Consider the following 19,346-nt stretch of genomic DNA (forward strand, 5'->3'; position numbering starts at 1 on the left):
TTGAAGTTTGTCTCGAGACTTTCCATTCCAACTCTACGCTAACTAACCATAACTCATCCTAACTCTTACCAATCCGCAATATTCCCATATGATATCGAAAAGTGGGTAAACATCCACTGATGGACTGTCTGGCCAGTGGGGGCCTGCATGTTCCATTGGAACAGAATATCACAGGACCTACTATGAATTGGGAAACCTGAATTTTTACCAATTTTACAATTGGCGAAGAATACAGATCTTGCCGAACGGTACGAAAATGCGAAGGATATTGAAAAAGAGAGAGAATGATTTTGTTTTTTTTCCTTTGTGAAGTAGGTTGGTTTTTCATTATAAATATTTTGAATGATTGGGTGGAGCTTTTTAGGTTGTAAAGGTCTGTCTGATTACGGTTGGATTTTGGTTTGTTTGATTGGTTGTTTAATTGATTGTTTTGTTTTGTTTTTGGCGGTTTGAGTTGGCGTGCCATAAGTCTTGTACTTCGAACCAATACAATTTCTATCTTTCTATCTCTTTCCCCCTCGGGTTCAAAGGGACACCCCTCGGCTTTTCGGACCTGATTCTCGAATTTCTTCAGGGCGTACTTGATTCCAAACCCCATTTTTACCGAATCAAAGTCTCTTACGAGAATGTATCCTTTCTTTTACCCCCTGAACGCTGGTGTTCGAGGTCGACGAACACTCACGCACCCATGGCCAAGGGATAACATACATGTACCTAGTATTGGTGGTGTACCTATGGCCTTTGGTAATCGGACCGGGGAAGCAGAAAGCAGAGCTGAGGGCTCAAGATGTTAGGCAAGCTAGGACAAGATAGGCCTAATGTACTGAGGGGACCTCCTACAATTCTGCAACGTCCCAACCTCTGCCGCCCGATCGAGGTACTTGGCACTGATTGACAAAACCCGGGGGGAAGGATGGCGGGTTATGCCGAGAAATTTCGTTGCGATGCAGCAGGGGTATTCTACTCTGCAGAATTGACGTTCAATTCAAACTGGGGTGTCTCTGATTGGCCTATCTGCTGGGGCGTAACGATACAGCGGGGGGAAAATTATTGTAGAAGTATGGGAAGAGTCCCATTGGCCGAGTCAGCCACTTAAACCCTGCTTTTAGTCCCCTGTTTCTACAATAATTTCCCCCCCCCGCTGTAATACGGCACTATCCCCAAACTCACTATCAAAGCACACAATCCATCCCAGTTCATATAATTATTGGCCGGGACGGAACAGGTAAGGTTCATGGTGCCCGGAGACACAATTAAACGTTTACTCATGATCATGACGTCCAAAGGAAACAGCTAAGAGCCCCAATCTGCACTAACCAGGTATGCGCAATCTCTCCCTGCCGTCTTGCCGCGCTGTCCTCAGATGGCGGGGTGTCTACAGATCGGAGGCCAGGTAGAGTATATTATAAATCTAAACCCAAGACCAGAACACATGCGAGTCCTATAACTACGATCAGGCTGACGACCGCGAGTGCGGGTTGGGCATGATCAGCAGAAGATCGAGAGTAGGGAACTACGTATTATCTGACGGCGACCCACCGGACAGAGCAGTGGGCAACGGCTCGATTCTCTAGACGTTAAAAGCCAACGTCTTGAATACCCCTGCGAGCGGAGGTGAGACATCCAAGGCTGAAGAAGACACGAGCATACATCTTAGACTCTGTTACCCACAGAGCCGAAGGCAGGACGAACACACACCTATTACCCAACCCGTCACCCCGCGATGTCACATGTGTGTGTAGAGTACTTCGGTGAGGCTCGATCAGTGTCACTCTGGTCCACAAACACAGGGTGAAATAAAGACTGTGCCGGCATCTCGTGGATACCTAGGCCTAGGCACTGTATATAAGCGTACTAGTATACCTATCCTCGCGGGCTGACTGCATGCATGTACCTATGTATGTACTCTATAGTACTCTACTATACATGTAGAGTACCACCAAATCTCGAGTTATTCGGAGGTTGCCATGGCCACCTTCTAAGCCAAATTTAGTTTAGATCCTGCAGAAGAGGGCTGTTTCCTGAAGATCGCTTCCTTTTAAGGTGAAGATCTTCATTCTTTTCCCTTGGCGATCCTCCTAGATTTGGCGGTACTTTACATGTAGAGTAGAGTAGTTTGCGTGCTCCTCGCGTGTAACCGCAGACAGACGGCAGATCATGGTCAAAGTACTCTCCTCTGTTACAAATCCGTGGGCTGAACACACACGGGAGAGAGGTCAGAATGTCGTGGCACAAATGGAGGAGTACTCGCTGTGTTCTTTGGTGTAGTAGTACTAGAGTCGCTCGTGTTCCCCTCACCAACACGGGAATACTAGACAGCCAGGCTCTGCCGCGTTAGGACAATTAGTAGGCACGGGCTTGCAATTGGCAACGCGCCCGACTACTCGCAGTCGCAGCCAGCCAATGTTTGGCGGTGGCCCTCTTCTGCCCTGCCAATGATCTGCCGGTAGTTCGATCAGATCTCTTCAGCCCGGGTGCGACAATCCACGTACCTACTCCATGAATATTTACGATGTCTCGAGCACATCTCGGGGCAGGGCTAGAGTGCGGGTTCAGCTGGTATACTGTATTGATATATCTTTGGGCGGTGCTTCCCCGGACTTCCTCCAATTCACCATCCATCACTTTGCCCGCTAATATGAGGTTCTTTGCTGCCGCTCTTGCTACAGCTGCTGTGGCTCTCTTCGCCGGGGCCCATGGCCAGACATGTAACTCTGACCAGTATGGCCATGACACTACAGCCACCGACCTGGCCCCGCTTCTCTCCCCAACGGCGCGCATCTACATGCGCAGCATGACCAACAGCACCCAGTTTGAAGAGATGACGATCCGCTACTCGCGGACCTCGGTCCCGGATATCAGCGCCTTCATCAGCGTCGGCACCCCCGAAGATGTCGGCGTTATCGTAGGGCACCCCAGCAATTGATCCCCCCACACACAGACGGATGGCATTGCTGACACTCTCGACAGATCAGGTATGCAAATTCACACTCCCGCCAGATCCTCGCTGGGAACCGCCGCCATGCCTGGTCCCGGACCCTCGCCCGTACCCGCAACGCAATCATGATCGACATCTCCACGCTCAAAAACATCACCGTCGACACCGAGGCCAACACGGTGACCGTCGGGGGTGGTGTCAGTGTCGGCGATGTCATGCCCGCGCTGCAGGCCGTCGGGAAGGAAACAAGTGAGTACAGACATGCACACCCGACCCGATATGATACTTCTAGCAGGGTCCCCCGCTAACCATCACAGCCACCGGAACCTGCAACTGCGTTGGCTTCCTGGGCGCCTCTCTCGGTGGCGGGCATGGTCGTCTGCAGGGCCGCCACGGGCTCATGGCGGACAACATCCTGTCTGTTCGCCTGACCACGGCCACCGGCAAGGTAATCACCGTCTCGGACACCTCGCACCCGGAGCTGTTCTGGGCGCTGCGTGGTGCGGGCCACAATTTCGGCATCATCACGGAGGCTACATATAAGATCTATGACGCCGCGAACGGGGGGATGCAGTACACGACGAATAAGGTGTACGATACCGTCCATATGACCGAGATGTTTGAGGCCATGAACAACTTCAAAGTTCCGGCCGATTACAGCGCACTGCTCAACGTCTTGATGGACACTAATTCCAGCACTGTTCGTCTCCCCCTCCCCCCCCCCCCCTCCCCCCCATCTCTCCAAACATAGTCAGCCATACATATATATATATATATAGATATACTAATAACGCTCCCAGCCGCGAATGGTCCTGAACTTTGTCTCCTCCGAGCCCGAGGCCACCGCAAAGGCGCAGTTCGCCTCGGCCTTTGGCCACATCCCCTACATCTCCGCCATCGAGGCCGTGCTTCCGTGGGCGTCCGTCAACGGCCGCGGCCTCACCGGCACGGGCGACTTTGCGTGCGGCAACCGCGCAAGGAAGCGCATTGCCGGGGTGGCGACGACGCGCTACAACACCACGGCAATCCTGGAGGTATTTGAGAAATACAAGAAGTTCGCGGCCAGGCCGGGCGCGGGCGCCGCCAGGATGATTTTTGAGTCGTACTCGGTCAAGGGCGTGCAGAAGGTTGACCCCGACAGCACGGCGTATCCGTGGCGCGCCGAGACCGGCGTTGTGTATGTCCTATCCCCCCCACACCCTCCCCAAACCCTCCGTTTGGACCACGGGGAATTGCTAACATGTGGTTTGCTAGGCTGATGAATGCGGGGTATACGGACGATGCCCGGGCGGACGAGGCCGAGGACTGGCTGTTTGAGGCCATGGCAATCATGCATGCGAGCAGCGGGTTTCCGCGCCCGGCGCTATACATGAACTATGCGAGCGGCACGGAGGGCTTTGGCGCAATGTATGGGTATGACGAGTGGCGCCAGGAGAAGCTGAAGAAGCTCAAGAAGGAGTGGGATCCGCATTGTGTGTTTAGTTGGTTTAATCCGATACCGATTGACTGCCAACGCTGAGGTGGTTTGGGGGCCGGTGGAGGGGGGTAATGATTGCTGGGATTTTGTTCATGTGGGATGAAGACATGTTTCGTTATGGCCGTGTTTTGGGAGATATTAATGAGATGTTGAAAAGTAGGAATATACTCATGCTAGATCTATATCTATGTGCATCCGTATCAAGCCATCTCTTTATCGACCATATCCACTCCACATCGCAAAATTAAGTAGTGCAGTACGCTCTTTGATATAACGATTTATACACGGGCTACAGCGATACCATTGCCCGGTCCCACCGGTTTTGTAGGTCCTTGGGTGTAGAAATATTGGGGATTTGTTGTATGGGAACTCTTGTAGAGAAAGTGAGAATTTGTACTGTCCACCCCCCCCCCCCGGGCCGGTAATACACAAAAAGCTCACATGGTGAAATCACTTATCCCCCCACTTGGTAAGGAACACACTCTTGCAATTAACTGTGTGGTGGTGGAAAAACACTCATAGACCCCAGCTGTGGGATGTGATTACCATGACTAGAAAACCTAACCCTGGATTTTCTATCACGGCCTAGTCTGTCAACGCTGGCCCTTTTCCGTGGGGGCCAAAAGCCACAGTAAATTGGCGAGAGATTGATTTAGATCCAATAATTGATAGCGATATCAGTGAATTTGTTAGCGGAGCCACACCTTTTGGCCCCCACGAGGAAGGGTCGCCATATATATATTGAGAGACTAAGGGAGACGGAGGTATGTATTGAAATAGCAATATGAATTTCTTGTCGGGGCCGTGAGTGTCTACTGTAGACGCACTCACGGGGGTCATGTGGCCACCACGGGTCACAGTGACGGGTGTGTGGAGAGTACCAAAAATCAATTCCGCAAAAAAAACCGGCAGTTGAAATTCGGGATAGCGAATGGATTTCGCAGTGAGGGGATGAGATCAACCTAAACGCCGCTGTCAAAGGAAGACAGCTGGTATCCGCTACAGTAAAGAATATGATGTACTAGAACTTTCACCTCCCGCTACAGCAACAGGTGTTATCACTACACACAGAAAAGTGGGGCTTGAAAAGAGAAGAGACTGTGTGAAGTGTCTGTAATTGACTTAGAAACTTGTACTGATGATGATTCTAAAACGAGGAGAGGAGATCGAGAGCCTCTACCTCTTAATCTAAGCTACACTCGCCACCTATCGTACTTCCTCTAACTACAACTTGTCCACTTGCTCAGCGCCTCCCTTAGCCTCACTGCCAAGTCTCGCCAACCTCAACTCTGTCATTCCAATTCAGGCACTCAACTCAGGACACCGCAGTGTGACCGCTGCACGTTGAGACTTAGAAAAGAAGGATTAGAGGGAAGGTGTGCTCCTACATAATATTTCTTTTGTGAAGTCTGTTCTTTTGTTCTATGTCGCGCCAGCTTTATAGAATACCACCAGGTCGTAGTCTAGAGCTAGTTCCCCAACTGAACCCGCCAGAACTCCTCTCCTCAACGGGGCCAGAATGTGATATCACGTGACCACCATAAATAGTAAGAACGAGTGTGCCAAGTGGGGCACGGTCCAGGTCGCGTATTTCATGTATCCAAGGGATAACGTGCCAATATTTTATATTTTTGTAGAGCAGCTCCATTCTCAAATGTTTGACACCTGTGAAACAAAATGTTAATATAATGCCAAGAGACGCATTCACGCTGGTCTACGGTGCGGGGTAATTAAGCCTGGGACCAATCACCTTCGAGGTGACAACACCTCCGACCTGGGCTCAGTTAGCGCGCTTCTGTTCTACTATCTCAATGACAATAATGGTTGTAGCGCAAACATTCAATCACATCATGGAGGTGGCAGCATCACTAGTTGGACTGTTTGGGGAAATGGCCAGTGCTAAGCGATAATTCTGTAGTGTTTAAACTTGTGATATTGTAAACCGGATTCCCTTGACTTGATAGTTGATGATCCCTTCAAGTCATTGCAGAATCCTGCCCTATTTATACATGCTAGAACCTATGCTAAGACCCATTTTCTAACACTAACTGAGACTACAATCATAGAATAAAATAATGATCCTAAAATAACCCTGATAGAAAAGCAGTCCCGTATAGTTCCGTCCTCCATTGTAATTCCGATACGTACTAACCATGAAACATGCAATTGACAGTCATTATGGTTTATCATACTATTTATCCTAGACTTGCTAACCTGAGTAGCACAGCCTGCAGCAGTAAACCCCATTTCCATTCTGTTCCGTTTGAGATACCCAATAGTAATACGACGTCATAATAGCCTAATACTAGTTTGGTAACACCGAATGTTCCCACACTACCCGATGCATTTCAATTCCCATCCTTCCGTTACCTGTTCATCCTGGCATCACACGCCGTCACTCATGTCTCCTCACTATTCTAAGTCTTTTAGAATAGTGTTCTGTGATTCCTGTAACATGGACTTCTTGTTGCTGAAGCTGAGGTGGGGCCGTTATAAAGCAGCTTACATCGGCCTGAAAAAACCCCTCCGCGCTTGCATGACAACTAAATACTTAAATCACCAACTTTCGTTCTATACTTTTTCAGATTCAGGGGTTGGATGAATTTCTTGACCCTGCTCGGGCATCAGCAATTGATATCAACCATCTCTCTAACACCCTCACTGCACCAGTCTTCACATTTTTCGAGTTAGAGTGGGAACCAAATCGCATTGAGGCCCCTGGAAAAATGGTTATCTGAGATCATATAAGGTGGGCAAGGCTGGAGAAAACTCTCATTCATCTCCATTTTCACTTAAGCAAGAATGCGACGACCTTCACTCTGATTTTTATCATCCTTACGAGGTACCCACAAACTACGACTATATATTGAGGTAGCTATATGAAATTAACATTTCCGTTCTGCGGTGAATGAATCATTGGCGGAGAAGGCTTTGTCTGTTGGGACTATTAGGAGTGAACACAACTCTGAAGCTGCCACCATAAGTATGGTTCCGTTTCTGAAACACTTGATACACGATTTACTGACCATATCTCAGCTGCCGAGGTAACTGAACCATTAACTTGTGGTGATAACGGTAGTATACTAGTACTGTTCAACGTCCACGGAATAAGCCTTGCAGCTAGTTCACCTTTGGTTATGCCAGAAAACTCCTTTCAATCTCTTCTTCGGGCAACTATTCAAGGAGGCCTTTTTATACAAAATAGTGAAGGTGGGCAAGAGGAGGTTTGGAAGATCGTCGCCATACTCAGCTGCTAGGCATTCAGCTCGGTCTCAATCCAGACTACGGACACCACCAGAGGGACCCTTTCCCGTGCGGTAAAGACTATCCTATCCAAATCTAGTGGTAGTATCATTAATGAAAAAGCAGTCAGGAGTTAGTTGAAAGCATTGATAGCACTACGAGAAGTAGGTTTTTCAGTCTCAAGCTGTGCCCTGATTAGACCACTGCTTGTTAATCAAGAGTTACTTTAAATGAAGTATACTTATATGTTTGTTATCTTCTATGGATGGTATCAGAACTTAGTGAAAGACATCATCTTCATCGGCATGGAATACCTTTCAGGGGGTAACCTTTAGAGGAAGTGTATGGAGGGGTAAAGTAATTGATCGTGTTAATTGTTTTCGCTAAGGAGGAATGCCCCTTGTTTATACTAATAAGAGGTAGTACGAAAGGAATACAAGCAGTCAAGTATGTGTGAGTAATAGAACGACTAATGGGAAAGCAAATTATGCGCTGATGACAAATACTATAATGAAATGATGAGAATCCTCCAATACTATGAAACGTGTTGAGGGCCCTATTTCAAGACTTCCCCTCCTGAGCCACAGTGAATAGTAGAACAAAATAAAACATTGTTGCCTTTATCCAACCCACTTTTCAGTAGATCCGCCACGTTCTCGTTCGTAGAAATATATTCTAGTTCAAATAATTCATCCCTAAACCGTTCCCGAACAAAATGAAAATGTACATCAATATGTTTAAACCTTTTGTGAAAGACAGGATTCTTGACTAGAGAAAGCCGTTGTTGTCGCCTTGAAGAATAAAAGAGAAGTTCGGTTTTCATTTCAGCTTATGGTTCCCATTCCTTAATCAGATAAGTTCTCGAGTGGTGTCCGGAAGGGCAATGTATTTCGCTTCTGTTGTAGAGGTACCAAGAGACCATTGCTTATAAGAGCGATAGGAAATTAGGGTTTCCCCTAACATAATGTGGTGGCTGGTGAATGAGCGGCGATTGTCAATGTTGGAGTCATAGCGTGCATCTCTGTAGCCAATAAGTGCAGTTGGTTACATTTTTGAGTAGAAAAGTTACCAATCAAGGGTTGCTTTCAGAAAATGAAAGATGCGATCAACTGTCGTCAGATTTGCCTTGATGGTACAGGAGGAAAATTGCAAGAGCATGGCGATAGTGTAGGCGAGGTCGTGTCTAGTGCCAATTACTGCATCCATGAGTGAACCGATTATCGACTTATAGATTATTAGATCGCCGATTATCTCTGATTCCTTTCCCTTTTGGAGTTGAACGGTATGATCTATACTATCAGCAAAAAATTACATGTCGTCTGGAGGCACCTAGGTGTCCGAGATGCCCCAGATGATTCGAGACTTTTACTTACTTGTAGACCGACGCCGGTGCATACAGGAATGTAGCCAGTGCGCATCTTTCCCAAAGGACGTCGACGTGACAGATCTAGATGCAAATTCGTCTTTTGATGTCTAACAAAGTCTGATCTAGTCTGCACGCTAGTATATTTGGCCCGGTTAACGAGTTTTGCTAGGAGTTTTCGCTGGCAGAATGAGATCACTCAGCAAAAGGTACATCAACTAGGACATTGTTTCCGCACGTCAGTCATATATATTCGCCTATCTGTCTATCTATTTCTCTATATACATATTTGCTAGTGCCCTACCTACCGCCGCGCTTGACTGTGTGCCTACTTACCTCCACACGCTGCCTGCCTGCCTGATTGCCTACCTACCCCGTACCTGCCTGCTTACCTGCCTACTCCCCACCTGCTTGCTCACCCACCTACCTATTAGGAGCTGAAGTGACGTTGATTTCATGCACCGTCAGTCAAAGATTTGGGTGTAGATTTGATAGTAGATTTGAGCGTAGATTTGATGCTGATTTAGGTGTCGACTTGTCGCAATTAGTCTATGTTTTAGTGTCGTTTTGGGCGTCAATTTGCTGCTAATTTGATGCTATTACCTGACAATTGTTTAGCAGCCCGTAGCGGTGTCAGTTTAGGCGTCAACATGCAAAAGTAGGTAAATACGTATCCAGGGATCGCTGCTGGTAGCAAGTAGGCATCGGGGTGGGTATCGCTGTAGGTAGAATGTAGGCATCGTTGCTGATAGTAGGTACGCTTAACCGCAAGTAGGAGGTAGGTATCGATTCAGGTGGGAGGTAGATGCTGACACCGGTAGGAAGTAGGTGTTGAGGTAGGGGTCGAGAGGAAGGTAGGCGGATAGGCAGGAAGGCAGCAGGTAGGCAAGTGGAGATCCTCCAGATGTCAAATCTGACATCATTCGCTAGTGAGCTCAGGGCCAGCGGCAGGACTTAGGCAATTTCGCTACGGTTGGTAGCATGTTGGGAAGCAGTAGGGCGTCAAGAGACGAGGTGTCATATTTGGAACACTTACTAGACGTTAAAAGGGGACAGGTCATATTTTGGAAGCCTACTAGATGTTAAAAGATGAGATATCACAGTTTGTATGCTTATTAGGCGCCAAAAGATGACCTATCACATTTTGGTGGTGCCGGGACGAGGTTTTGGGCGGGGAAGTCGAAGTTGGACATCTGAGCGCGCGGACTCGTCCTGTCGAAACCCGTTTTTTGCTGATTAGTAGATGTTGCTACAGGTTTGGATTCATCGAAAGCGTATTTTAATAGTACACACGTGAGATAGACTTCCTGTGAGAGGATAATGCCAGTATTAGTGTGGATCAGGTTGTTTTCGAGTGCCCAGTTGGCTGTGCCAGTTCCCATCATTTCAAATTTAGAATGTAGTAGGAGGCTGATTTGATTTTTGCGTTCAATGGATAAGTAGAATATGAGGAGGTCATCCACATAGATTGCAATAACTACTTCACCTGTTTTGTCTATGAAAACACCAGCGTCGAAGTTTATTTTGCTGAATCCTATTTTGATTAGCGCTTTAGAGAAGTGGGCATAGAACCATTCCCTTGAAGAATGTTTGAAGGTGCAGATGTTTTTGATTAGTTTGCATGCCTTGCTGGGAGTGGGATAACCTAGAGGAGATTTCATGTAGATTTTTTCCTTGAGTTTGCCGCATAAAAATGTTCTTATTACATACACCTAATCGCATTGGCCACCGGTTTGAAAGGAGTAGAGTGAGGGGTACTCTGATGAATTTGTATCGGTTGACCGGGGCATAGGTTCGATTCAAATCTTGATCAGGAACCTGTGAGAAATCCTTTGTAACTAGTCAGGCACTGTACCGATTGGGGTTCCATTGGGTCCGAGTTTGATTTTGTATACCCATTTGCAGTTGACCAGATTCCATTTGTTATTCCTGGCGAGTGAGTCGAGTTCAACTTTCATAGAATTTTGCCATTCTTGGGAGTTAGGACTGTTGATTGCTTAGTGATAGTTTGTTGATTCTGTTAGGGTTGTGTAATGCTGAATGTTGTGTCCGTACCTGGCCAGAGCTTTTCATTTCCTTGCTGGGTTACGTCTCGGCTGAGCAGTATCTGTTTCATTATCATTATGCAGGGCACGTTCAGTTGCGGGCCTCGGATATCAGGCCCCCACTATACTTGAGTGTTCTTCCAAACAAGTATCGGAAGTGTGTTTTCATTGTTTCGCGAATTTTTTGTTTGTTAATCATGTCGTCATCACTTGGATCGTCATCGTATATTCTGTATTGTTTAGCCATTGACGGACGTGAAGTCGGTTCTTGTTTGATCTCAATTTGTTTTGGTTTGGGTGGTACATCGGTGTTTGCTCTGATTTCCATATCTTCCCCTAAGGATGTATCTTTAAACCTAAAATGACAAGAGAGAACTACTTTCTTTTATAATAGTATATAGACATGACAGTTTTTTCAGAGTCTCCATATCCGCAAAATTGTCCCGTTATAGCCCTTCCATCCAGTTTTGTTCCTGCTGGTCATGCTTCGATGGGTATGTGTTTTAACATAGTTTACCGAACGATCGGAGGTGACCAATGAAGGGTTTCTTTCCGGTAAGCTTCATATGTTGTCATATTTGGGTTTGGTTTGTGTGGAAAACAATTTTTGACATATACCATAGTGTTGATCGCTTCTGACTATAAGTTTTCGGGAAGGTTGTTATTAAGCAAGTTGGATCGTGCCATTGTTGCTATCGTTCGGTTAAAGTGTTCTGCTGTTCCATTGGACTCATGGGAGTAAAATACAGTGAACTCATGGTTTATGCCTTCGGAGTCGGGAACTTGTTTAACGTCGTTGGAGATGTATTTCCCAACATAGTCGTTTCGAAAACATTTAACCATTTTGTACAATTCATTTTCCATATATAAAATGTATCATTGTGTAGCAGCTGCTGCATCTGACTTCTTTTTAAGGAAGTAGAGGTAAGTGTGCCTGCATTAATCATCGATGAAAGTACTTTTGTAACTGAAACTGAACAGGGAAGGAGTCGAGAACTTGCCGCTTAAATCTGAGTGAATTAGTTCCAGTTGTGGTTTGGATTGAGGTTCGGTGAATGGAGCAAGGTGAGATTTAGTTAATTTACCGAGTTCAAATATGTTATATATTTCCATTTGATCAGATAGTGGTAGAAACTTAGGATCGGCATCGATTGTGTGTGACCGTGAGAGTGAGGAAGCGGGAGAATTTCAGAGCTGTTGGTGACAGTCATAAAAGCTGCTGTTGGCAGAGAGATGTGGGCAGGGTTCCTTGGTTTCAAAAATGGAGAGGGAAGTACTGTAACGGAAAACAACGGAACACTGTTCTAGCAGGTTTAAGATAGCTAGGAATACGAGTTACGGGTTGTGACGTGAGGATGGTCGGGTAACGAAAGGACAAGCATAGAAAGGTATCGGGTAGTGTGGGGGTACGCGGTGTTACCACACTAGTAATATACTATTATGACGGCACGCTTACTATTGGGTGTCTCACCCGAAATAGAATAGGAAGCGGGGCTTACGGCTGCAGGCTGTTCTACTTAGGGAAGTAGGTTTGGGAAAATAGTATGATACAGCTCGATGACTGGCAATTGCAAGGTTTAGGGTTACGTGTCGGAATTAGAATGGAGGACGGAACTATGCGGGGGTGCGTTTCCATTTAGGCTACCTCCGAGAGCATTATCCTATTCTGTTATCATTTTATCACTTCGTATTATAAAGCGGGCTTTAGCATAGGTTTCAACATGTATAAATAGGACAGGATTCTGCGATGACTTGAGGCATCATCAACCATCAAGTCAAGAGAATCCGGTTTACAATATCATCAGTTTAAATGCTACAGAACTATCGCTTAGCACTGGCCATTTCTCCAAACAAATACTGTTTGGGTTAAAGATCCCGATAATTTCCTTGCTCTTCGGTTTGTAGATGGTAAAGCCATTTTGTGTCCCTGTTGTGAATTCCTTTTTGGCAAGGTAATAACAAGACATGAGGTTGTTGCTGGTATTGTCAGATTCTGGGATCAAGAATACATTCTGCAGAGTGAACAGGCCATTTGATATGTTGATTGCGACATTGCCAATTCCGGTTATTTTAAGTTTGCGGCCACTTCCAACAGTGATTGTTCCAGTGTGAGGAGAGGGATTGATAACTTGTATTCCAGAAATATAGTTGGTTGCGCCAGGATTGAAAATCCATGCCTTGTTATCGGAAGTGGAAGGTCCAACAATGAAGTCAAAGTAATCTTCCATGTTTATATCCAAGTTGTCATCTGAGAAGTTGATGAGATCGAAGTCAACCGGCATTGTAAATACATTGGTTTCTTCAAGTATGGAAAGGCCAGAAAGATCAGGGATACAAAGGAGGTCTAGTTTTGTGTGAAATGTAGTACTGTACTCGACGTTGAGGTTGCTAGATTCAGCAGACTTCTCCTTATCTCTGAAAGCTTTGAATTTCTTGCAATTTTGTGCCTGTGGCCATTTGCATATTCTCCATTCTTAGTGCACCAGGTGCATGTGACGTCCCAATTTTCTGTTTTGTTGTTACTTGTGTTCCTGACATTGTTTTTGTTTCCATGTCCTTGGTTTCTTCGACTGATTGTGTAGGCTTCCCCAGCTGCTTCTCATTTATTTTTGCGACGTGAGTACATATCCAACAGGTTTTCATAAACATTATCGAATTTGATTTTGAGCTTGGTTTCCAGCTTGTTTATTACTGATTCGAGGTATTTGTGCCGGAGTGAGAGTAGTAGGAAGGATGCTTTCGATTCTGAAACAGATGCGAGGTGCTGAAGTTGGTAACCGAATGGGTCCTTGGTTTTGTTTGTAGAGTTGCTTGTTTTAGTCAGGAGTGATGACCAAAGAGTGTTGAACTAGGTGTTTCTTGATACCTTTGTCAGGCGTATACTGTAGCATGATGACCTTAATGAAGAGTGAGCGGATGGAGACAACGGTTTTCCGATTGAATCTGTCCTAAAACTGAATTCAGAGGTGGTAAGTGGTATCGGCATGTGTGAGCATGAGAGTAACATCGAATTCGATATTAGATTGAAGGAATACAACCGCGAGGTTGTTCTTTTTGTCCCAATTGCTGATTTCCCAGCGTTATCTGAGGTTTCTTCTTCATTTCCCTCAGCCTCTGCTGTCCTACCTGTTGCTTGTGGTGCCGTTGTAGGTATAGTAGTGGTGGTGTTGGTCAACATGGGATACTTACTTGAACCATTAATCAAGTTCCACAGATCATGAACTTTCAATATGCGGGTAGCAAGGTCTCTCCATACAGTGTAATGCCCTTGACCGTCCAGCTTGTATTGAAGTGTGGGAATTTTGATGCTCCTCTCAGACATGTTTGAAAGTGAAACGAGAAAGTGTACTTGTTGCTAAAAATGGTAAAGAGTGTATAAGCGTGAGTGGTCCCCAGGCTCATAACCTGCAGAAAGTATGTAGGAGAAGTAAAGTACTTGATCGTGTTGTTTTTGTTCTAGTTAAAGGGGAATGCCCCATATTTATACTAATGAAAGGTGGTACAAAAGAAATAGAATGAGTCATGGACGTGTAAGTAAATAGAATGACTAACGGAAAAATGAGTCATAAACCGATGACAAATAGTATAATGAAATGATTGGAATCCTCCAATACTATGAACCGTGCCGGACACCCTATTTCAAGAGGTATTAGTGGTATAGTGCAAGGCCTACAGTACGAGGTTATAACTCAGACGAGATGCAGAGAGAAGGAGGCTCTTCGAAGACAGAATATGGAAGACTTTCATTCCGGTATGTCCGGAGACACGGATACTACTAGTAGTTGTTTCCTGCCTAAACTCTTTACTGGTGGGGGAATAAGATGATCCTCTTGCCTACCTATATATGGGAATCACCAAAATAAAATACATGGAAATCCACAGTTTGAGACAAAGAGGGACAGGAGAGTGGTTTCTGAAGTGCCCTGAATTCTGTGAGTTTGACAAGGAGAAGCCATATGGATCAATGCTATGGACTCACCGTATCCGTATGTACATTCAGGCCTATGCGCCATCATCTATCAATGTTTACCATGAAGTTAGGCTTGTGTACAGCGGTGGGTAATAAGTGATCAGACAGAACGTCACCAAAATACACGTTTGCAGCCAAAATTGTGGCTAGGTTGTCCGATGACTTAATACCCACCGCTGTACATTAGAAGTGATAGCTGGCAGGTACTGTCATTCTAGCCGGTGCTGGAAGGACCTACATCACGTATGTTATACCCTTTGCGCCAACTCTACTGTGCTTTGATATCACTAAACCGATCTCTTGATAGCTCTGTTGTTATCGATGAACTTCAGAGTTTGGAGTCGGATAATACGTCATTCCCTACGTATCCTTCGAGGAAATACACTAACAAAAGCCTACAACTCTTCTTGCGAGTCTCGTCAAGCAACTGGTTTCTCAAGCTACTCGAATACCTTCTCCCATCGAAGTATTACATGAAAGTTTGGAGAAGGATATCCGAAAGGCAAATCAGGATGAGTTACACGACGCTCTCATGACGTTGCTCTCTTCCTTCTCTCGTGTATTCCTCGTCTTCGATGGCTTGAATGAATGTCAAGCAGAGAACCAGCGAGACCCTCCTTTACTATTGAATTATATGAAGCATGATCGTTTTAATATATTCCTAACCAATCACCCACACTCGGGAGATATTAACGTGTCCCTCGTAAACACCCCAGAGATCGAGATATTAGCAAGGGATGATGACATCAAGCTTTACGTAAACGACAAACTGGGTGAGCATCCGCAAGCAAATAACCTCATACAGGGCACCCAATGCCACGAATTAGCCTCCTCTTTCAACCGACTGTGTACTCAAGGAATATAAGTGCCCGATCAGTGCACCCCCCCCCCCCCCTCCACACTTAAGTGCATAGTTTTTGAAAAACTCAAAGCAAAAGTTTTACTGATCTCTTTCAGACTCTTGCTCGTCAGTTTTTATATCCACCATTTCTGCCAGCAGACAAGCCAAGCTGCGATCCTGGATACTCTCCAACAACTGAACATGTCAACTAGCAGAGAAACTCCCAAACCTCGAAACTTAATATATGAAAAAGCAATGCAAACCATCAAAGCTCAACATGAACATCGCAGAAAGTTAGCGTTCAAGGTTCTGTCATGGCTTATAAATGCCAAGCGCACATTCACTTCGAAGAGTTCCAAGTAGCTGTCTCAATCAAGCCCGGCGAACAGCACACACCCAACAGAGTGGCCTTGCCTAATCGAACAACACTGCTTGGTGGTTGTGCCGGTCTTTTAACAGCCGACGAGTTTACCAGGACCGTCCGACTCGTTCACTATACCGTGCAGGAATACCTTGTTAGCCACTCCTTGCTTCCAAAGGATATGGATCTCCAACTTGCTATTGCCTGCACAACATATACCTCGTCGGATGCTTTTGCTCAAGGTGCTTGCACATCAAATCTAGACTATCAATCCCGAGTCCAGACTTATCCCCTTCCTGGAATACGCAGCCCACTACCTATCCCTCCACCTTAAAGTCTGCGATCAGAACACAACTACTCCCTTTGTTCACAGATTTCTCGAGAGCCAGAACAATATTAAGTACTTCCAACAAGTCTGCATCTTGACGGCAAACCCTGGATATTATTTCAACAGGTATCTGAAACGTATGGCCCTACTGCATTTGGTAGCCAACATAGGGCACTATATGATAACTAAACAACTTCTGAAGGAGGGGGCAGATATCTGCGCCATTGACAGTGACAAGCGAATGGTGTTACACTGTGCGGCAAGGTAGAGTCATGAACGGATATCTTGCCTGTTAACCGAAAGGGGAGCTAGGATTTCGGAGATGTACCGCAACGCATTATACAAAGCAACAAAAGAAGAGCGACAAGTTTTGATCCGGTTCCTAACTCAGAATAAGCGACTAAGCAAGACGAGGAATTCAGCATTCCAAGCCGCGATCTGACTACTGGTAGGAAAAAGAAGCTATATCTTCGCTGTGGATTGTGACGGGAAGACAGCATTGCATTGGGCCGTAGAGGGGGGGCGTATTACAGGAATCACGGGACACTGTTCTAAAAGACGAAGGACAGTGTGGAGTGCGAGTGATGGGTTGTGATACAAAGACAGTTGGGTAACGGAAGGACAAGCATAGAAAGATATCGGGTAGTGTGGATGCACATAGTGCTACCACACTAGTATTAGGCTATTGTGATGACACACTTACTATTGGGTGTCTCACCCGGACAGAATAGAAACGGGGCTTATAGCTGCCCGCTGTTCTACTTAGGGAAGTATGTCTAGGACAATAGTATGATACAGCCCGATGACTGGTAATTGCAAGGTTCAGGTTTACGTGTCGGAATTAGAATGGAGGACGTAACTATGCAGGGGCGCTTTTCTATCTGGGTTATCTTTGGGGGCGTTATGTTATTATCGTATTAATAGATAGTATTGTAGAGAGGGCCTTGGCATAGCCTCAAACATGTATAAATAGGGTAGGATTCTCCGAAGGCTTAGAGGCATCATCAGCCAACAAGTCAAGGGAATCCGGTTTACAATATCATCAGTTTAAAACGCTCCAGAATTATCGCTTAGCACTGGGTATTTCCCCAAACAGGGCGTGAGGCAGTTCTCAATCTATTGATCGCTAGAGGGGGCAACATGAGAATTAGGGACAATTATGGGAGGACACCATTGCACAGCGCAGCCGGAAAGGGGCGTGATCCTCTTGTCCTGCTAATGGTTGAGAAAGGAGCGGGCATCGAGGCCAAGGATCATAGTGGACAGACACCACTCCAGCTGGCCTCCGCTGCAAGGCATGCATCGGTGGTTCGGACATTGATTGGGAAGGGAGCTGAGATCATAGCCCCCGCCAAGAGTGGACAAACTTCATTGCACAACGTAGCATTCAATGGCCATGAAGAGGTGATCAAGGCTCTGGTGGAGGAGGGAATCGATATCAATATCTTGGACCATGATGGAGATCCACCATTACACAACGCAGTGGTAAAGGGATATCTAGAAACCACTCTGTTGCTAATCAAGCTCAGCACCAGTATTTCGATTAAGAATCAAGATGGCCAAACAGCCTTGCACTGGGCGGCGCATAGCGGGAGTGAGTCTGTGACCCAGACCCTCATAAACCTTAGACCCGACATGATCTCGGCAACGAACGTCGACGGTAAAACACGATTACATTGGGCAGCGTATAGGGGGAATGCGGGATGTGTCAGATTGCTAATAATAGGGGGAGCCGATATCTCAACTCTTGATGGTAATGGACAAACGGCATTAAAAGTTGCATCGGAGAATAGGCGGATGGCGGTAGTCAGACTTCTGGAGTAGACGGAAGTTAATGTCCCTAGCTCTGTCCTCAGCTAGACGAAACGACAAGCATCACGATAGCTATATGGCACTCAATGATGATACAGCGGGTACCCAAATGTTTTCGCGATCCGATTACATAAGAAGGGTTCGAGGACCCGCTGGAGAACCCGCAAGTGAGTAAAGAAAGCAAATGAATGCTTCGAAGAACAAATTTAGAGCTTGTAAATGAAAGAATAAGTACAGGAGAATTAGAAAACAGTATATAGATAGCTTCTAGTACTTGGTATACCATTCCTCTGCCTGAATTACTGCCTCCACCCTTACTGGCATAGATCTCCGAGTCCACAATCTCTCAAAAGGTTCATTTGGAATTGTTTCCCATACTAAAGGCAACACTTCTGCTAGCTTCTCCTTAACCTTTACCGGGCCTTCAGGGGTATCTTTTATATCTTGATATTGCTGTTGAAGACGGATCTTGAGCTCCGTCCATCCCATTTCAATTGGATTTAGATCACGTGAGTATTTGGGATGACTATGCCAGTGTAGGCGATAACCACAACTCTTCAAGTGATTTAGGGTTTCCTCTACAGTATGGACCTAAGAGTTATCCTGCATGAACAGTGCCGGGCCCTCAAGGGTTTGTTGTATCCTGTCTACTACAGGTGGTAAAAGGTACTACTGCAGCAGCCTGAGCAAAATATAGATATGGCGATTGAAGGACTTGACAATGATGAGAGTAAAGGCCCGAGTGCCCCGCTGATTTCTGTAAAAACACCCCCATACCATCATGGTCACTCTACCTGATCGCTGAACAGGATCAATGCAGTCCTTAAACTTAACCATTTCTCCCATGGCGACCTAAAGATCCAAGTCTGGCGGGGGTCTCGTGACTTCTCAACTATGCACTCATCGCTCCAAATCACTTTCCCCCAGTCCTCCAAAAACCAGTTCCAGTGGGCTAATGCCTAAGCTTG

General features: G+C 46.0%; 2 protein-coding genes across 2 annotated transcripts; both read left to right on the forward strand.

Moving 5' to 3' along the window:
- Positions 1-2,499: 2,499 nt before the first annotated feature.
- LAJ45_11652 (uncharacterized protein) lies at positions 2,500-4,457 on the forward strand (the record flags this gene model as incomplete). Its single annotated transcript, XM_046121133.1, has 6 exons — positions 2,500-2,587; positions 2,670-2,905; positions 2,971-3,187; positions 3,256-3,638; positions 3,739-4,115; positions 4,193-4,457. The coding sequence occupies 6 exons, from the start codon at positions 2,500-2,502 to the stop codon at positions 4,455-4,457; spliced, it is 1,566 nt and encodes a 521-aa protein (XP_045965667.1).
- Positions 4,458-17,706: 13,249 nt separating this feature from the next.
- Positions 17,707-18,390, forward strand: LAJ45_11653 (uncharacterized protein; the record flags this gene model as incomplete). The annotated part of the gene is made up of 1 exon (XM_046121134.1): positions 17,707-18,390. One exon carries the CDS (start codon positions 17,707-17,709, stop codon positions 18,388-18,390), a length of 684 nt encoding a protein of 227 aa, XP_045965668.1.
- Positions 18,391-19,346: the final 956 nt, after the last annotated feature.

This window comes from Morchella importuna (genome assembly GCF_003444635.1).
Source record: "Morchella importuna strain M04M26 chromosome Unknown Morimp01GS081, whole genome shotgun sequence".
Taxonomy (NCBI): domain Eukaryota; kingdom Fungi; phylum Ascomycota; class Pezizomycetes; order Pezizales; family Morchellaceae; genus Morchella; species Morchella importuna.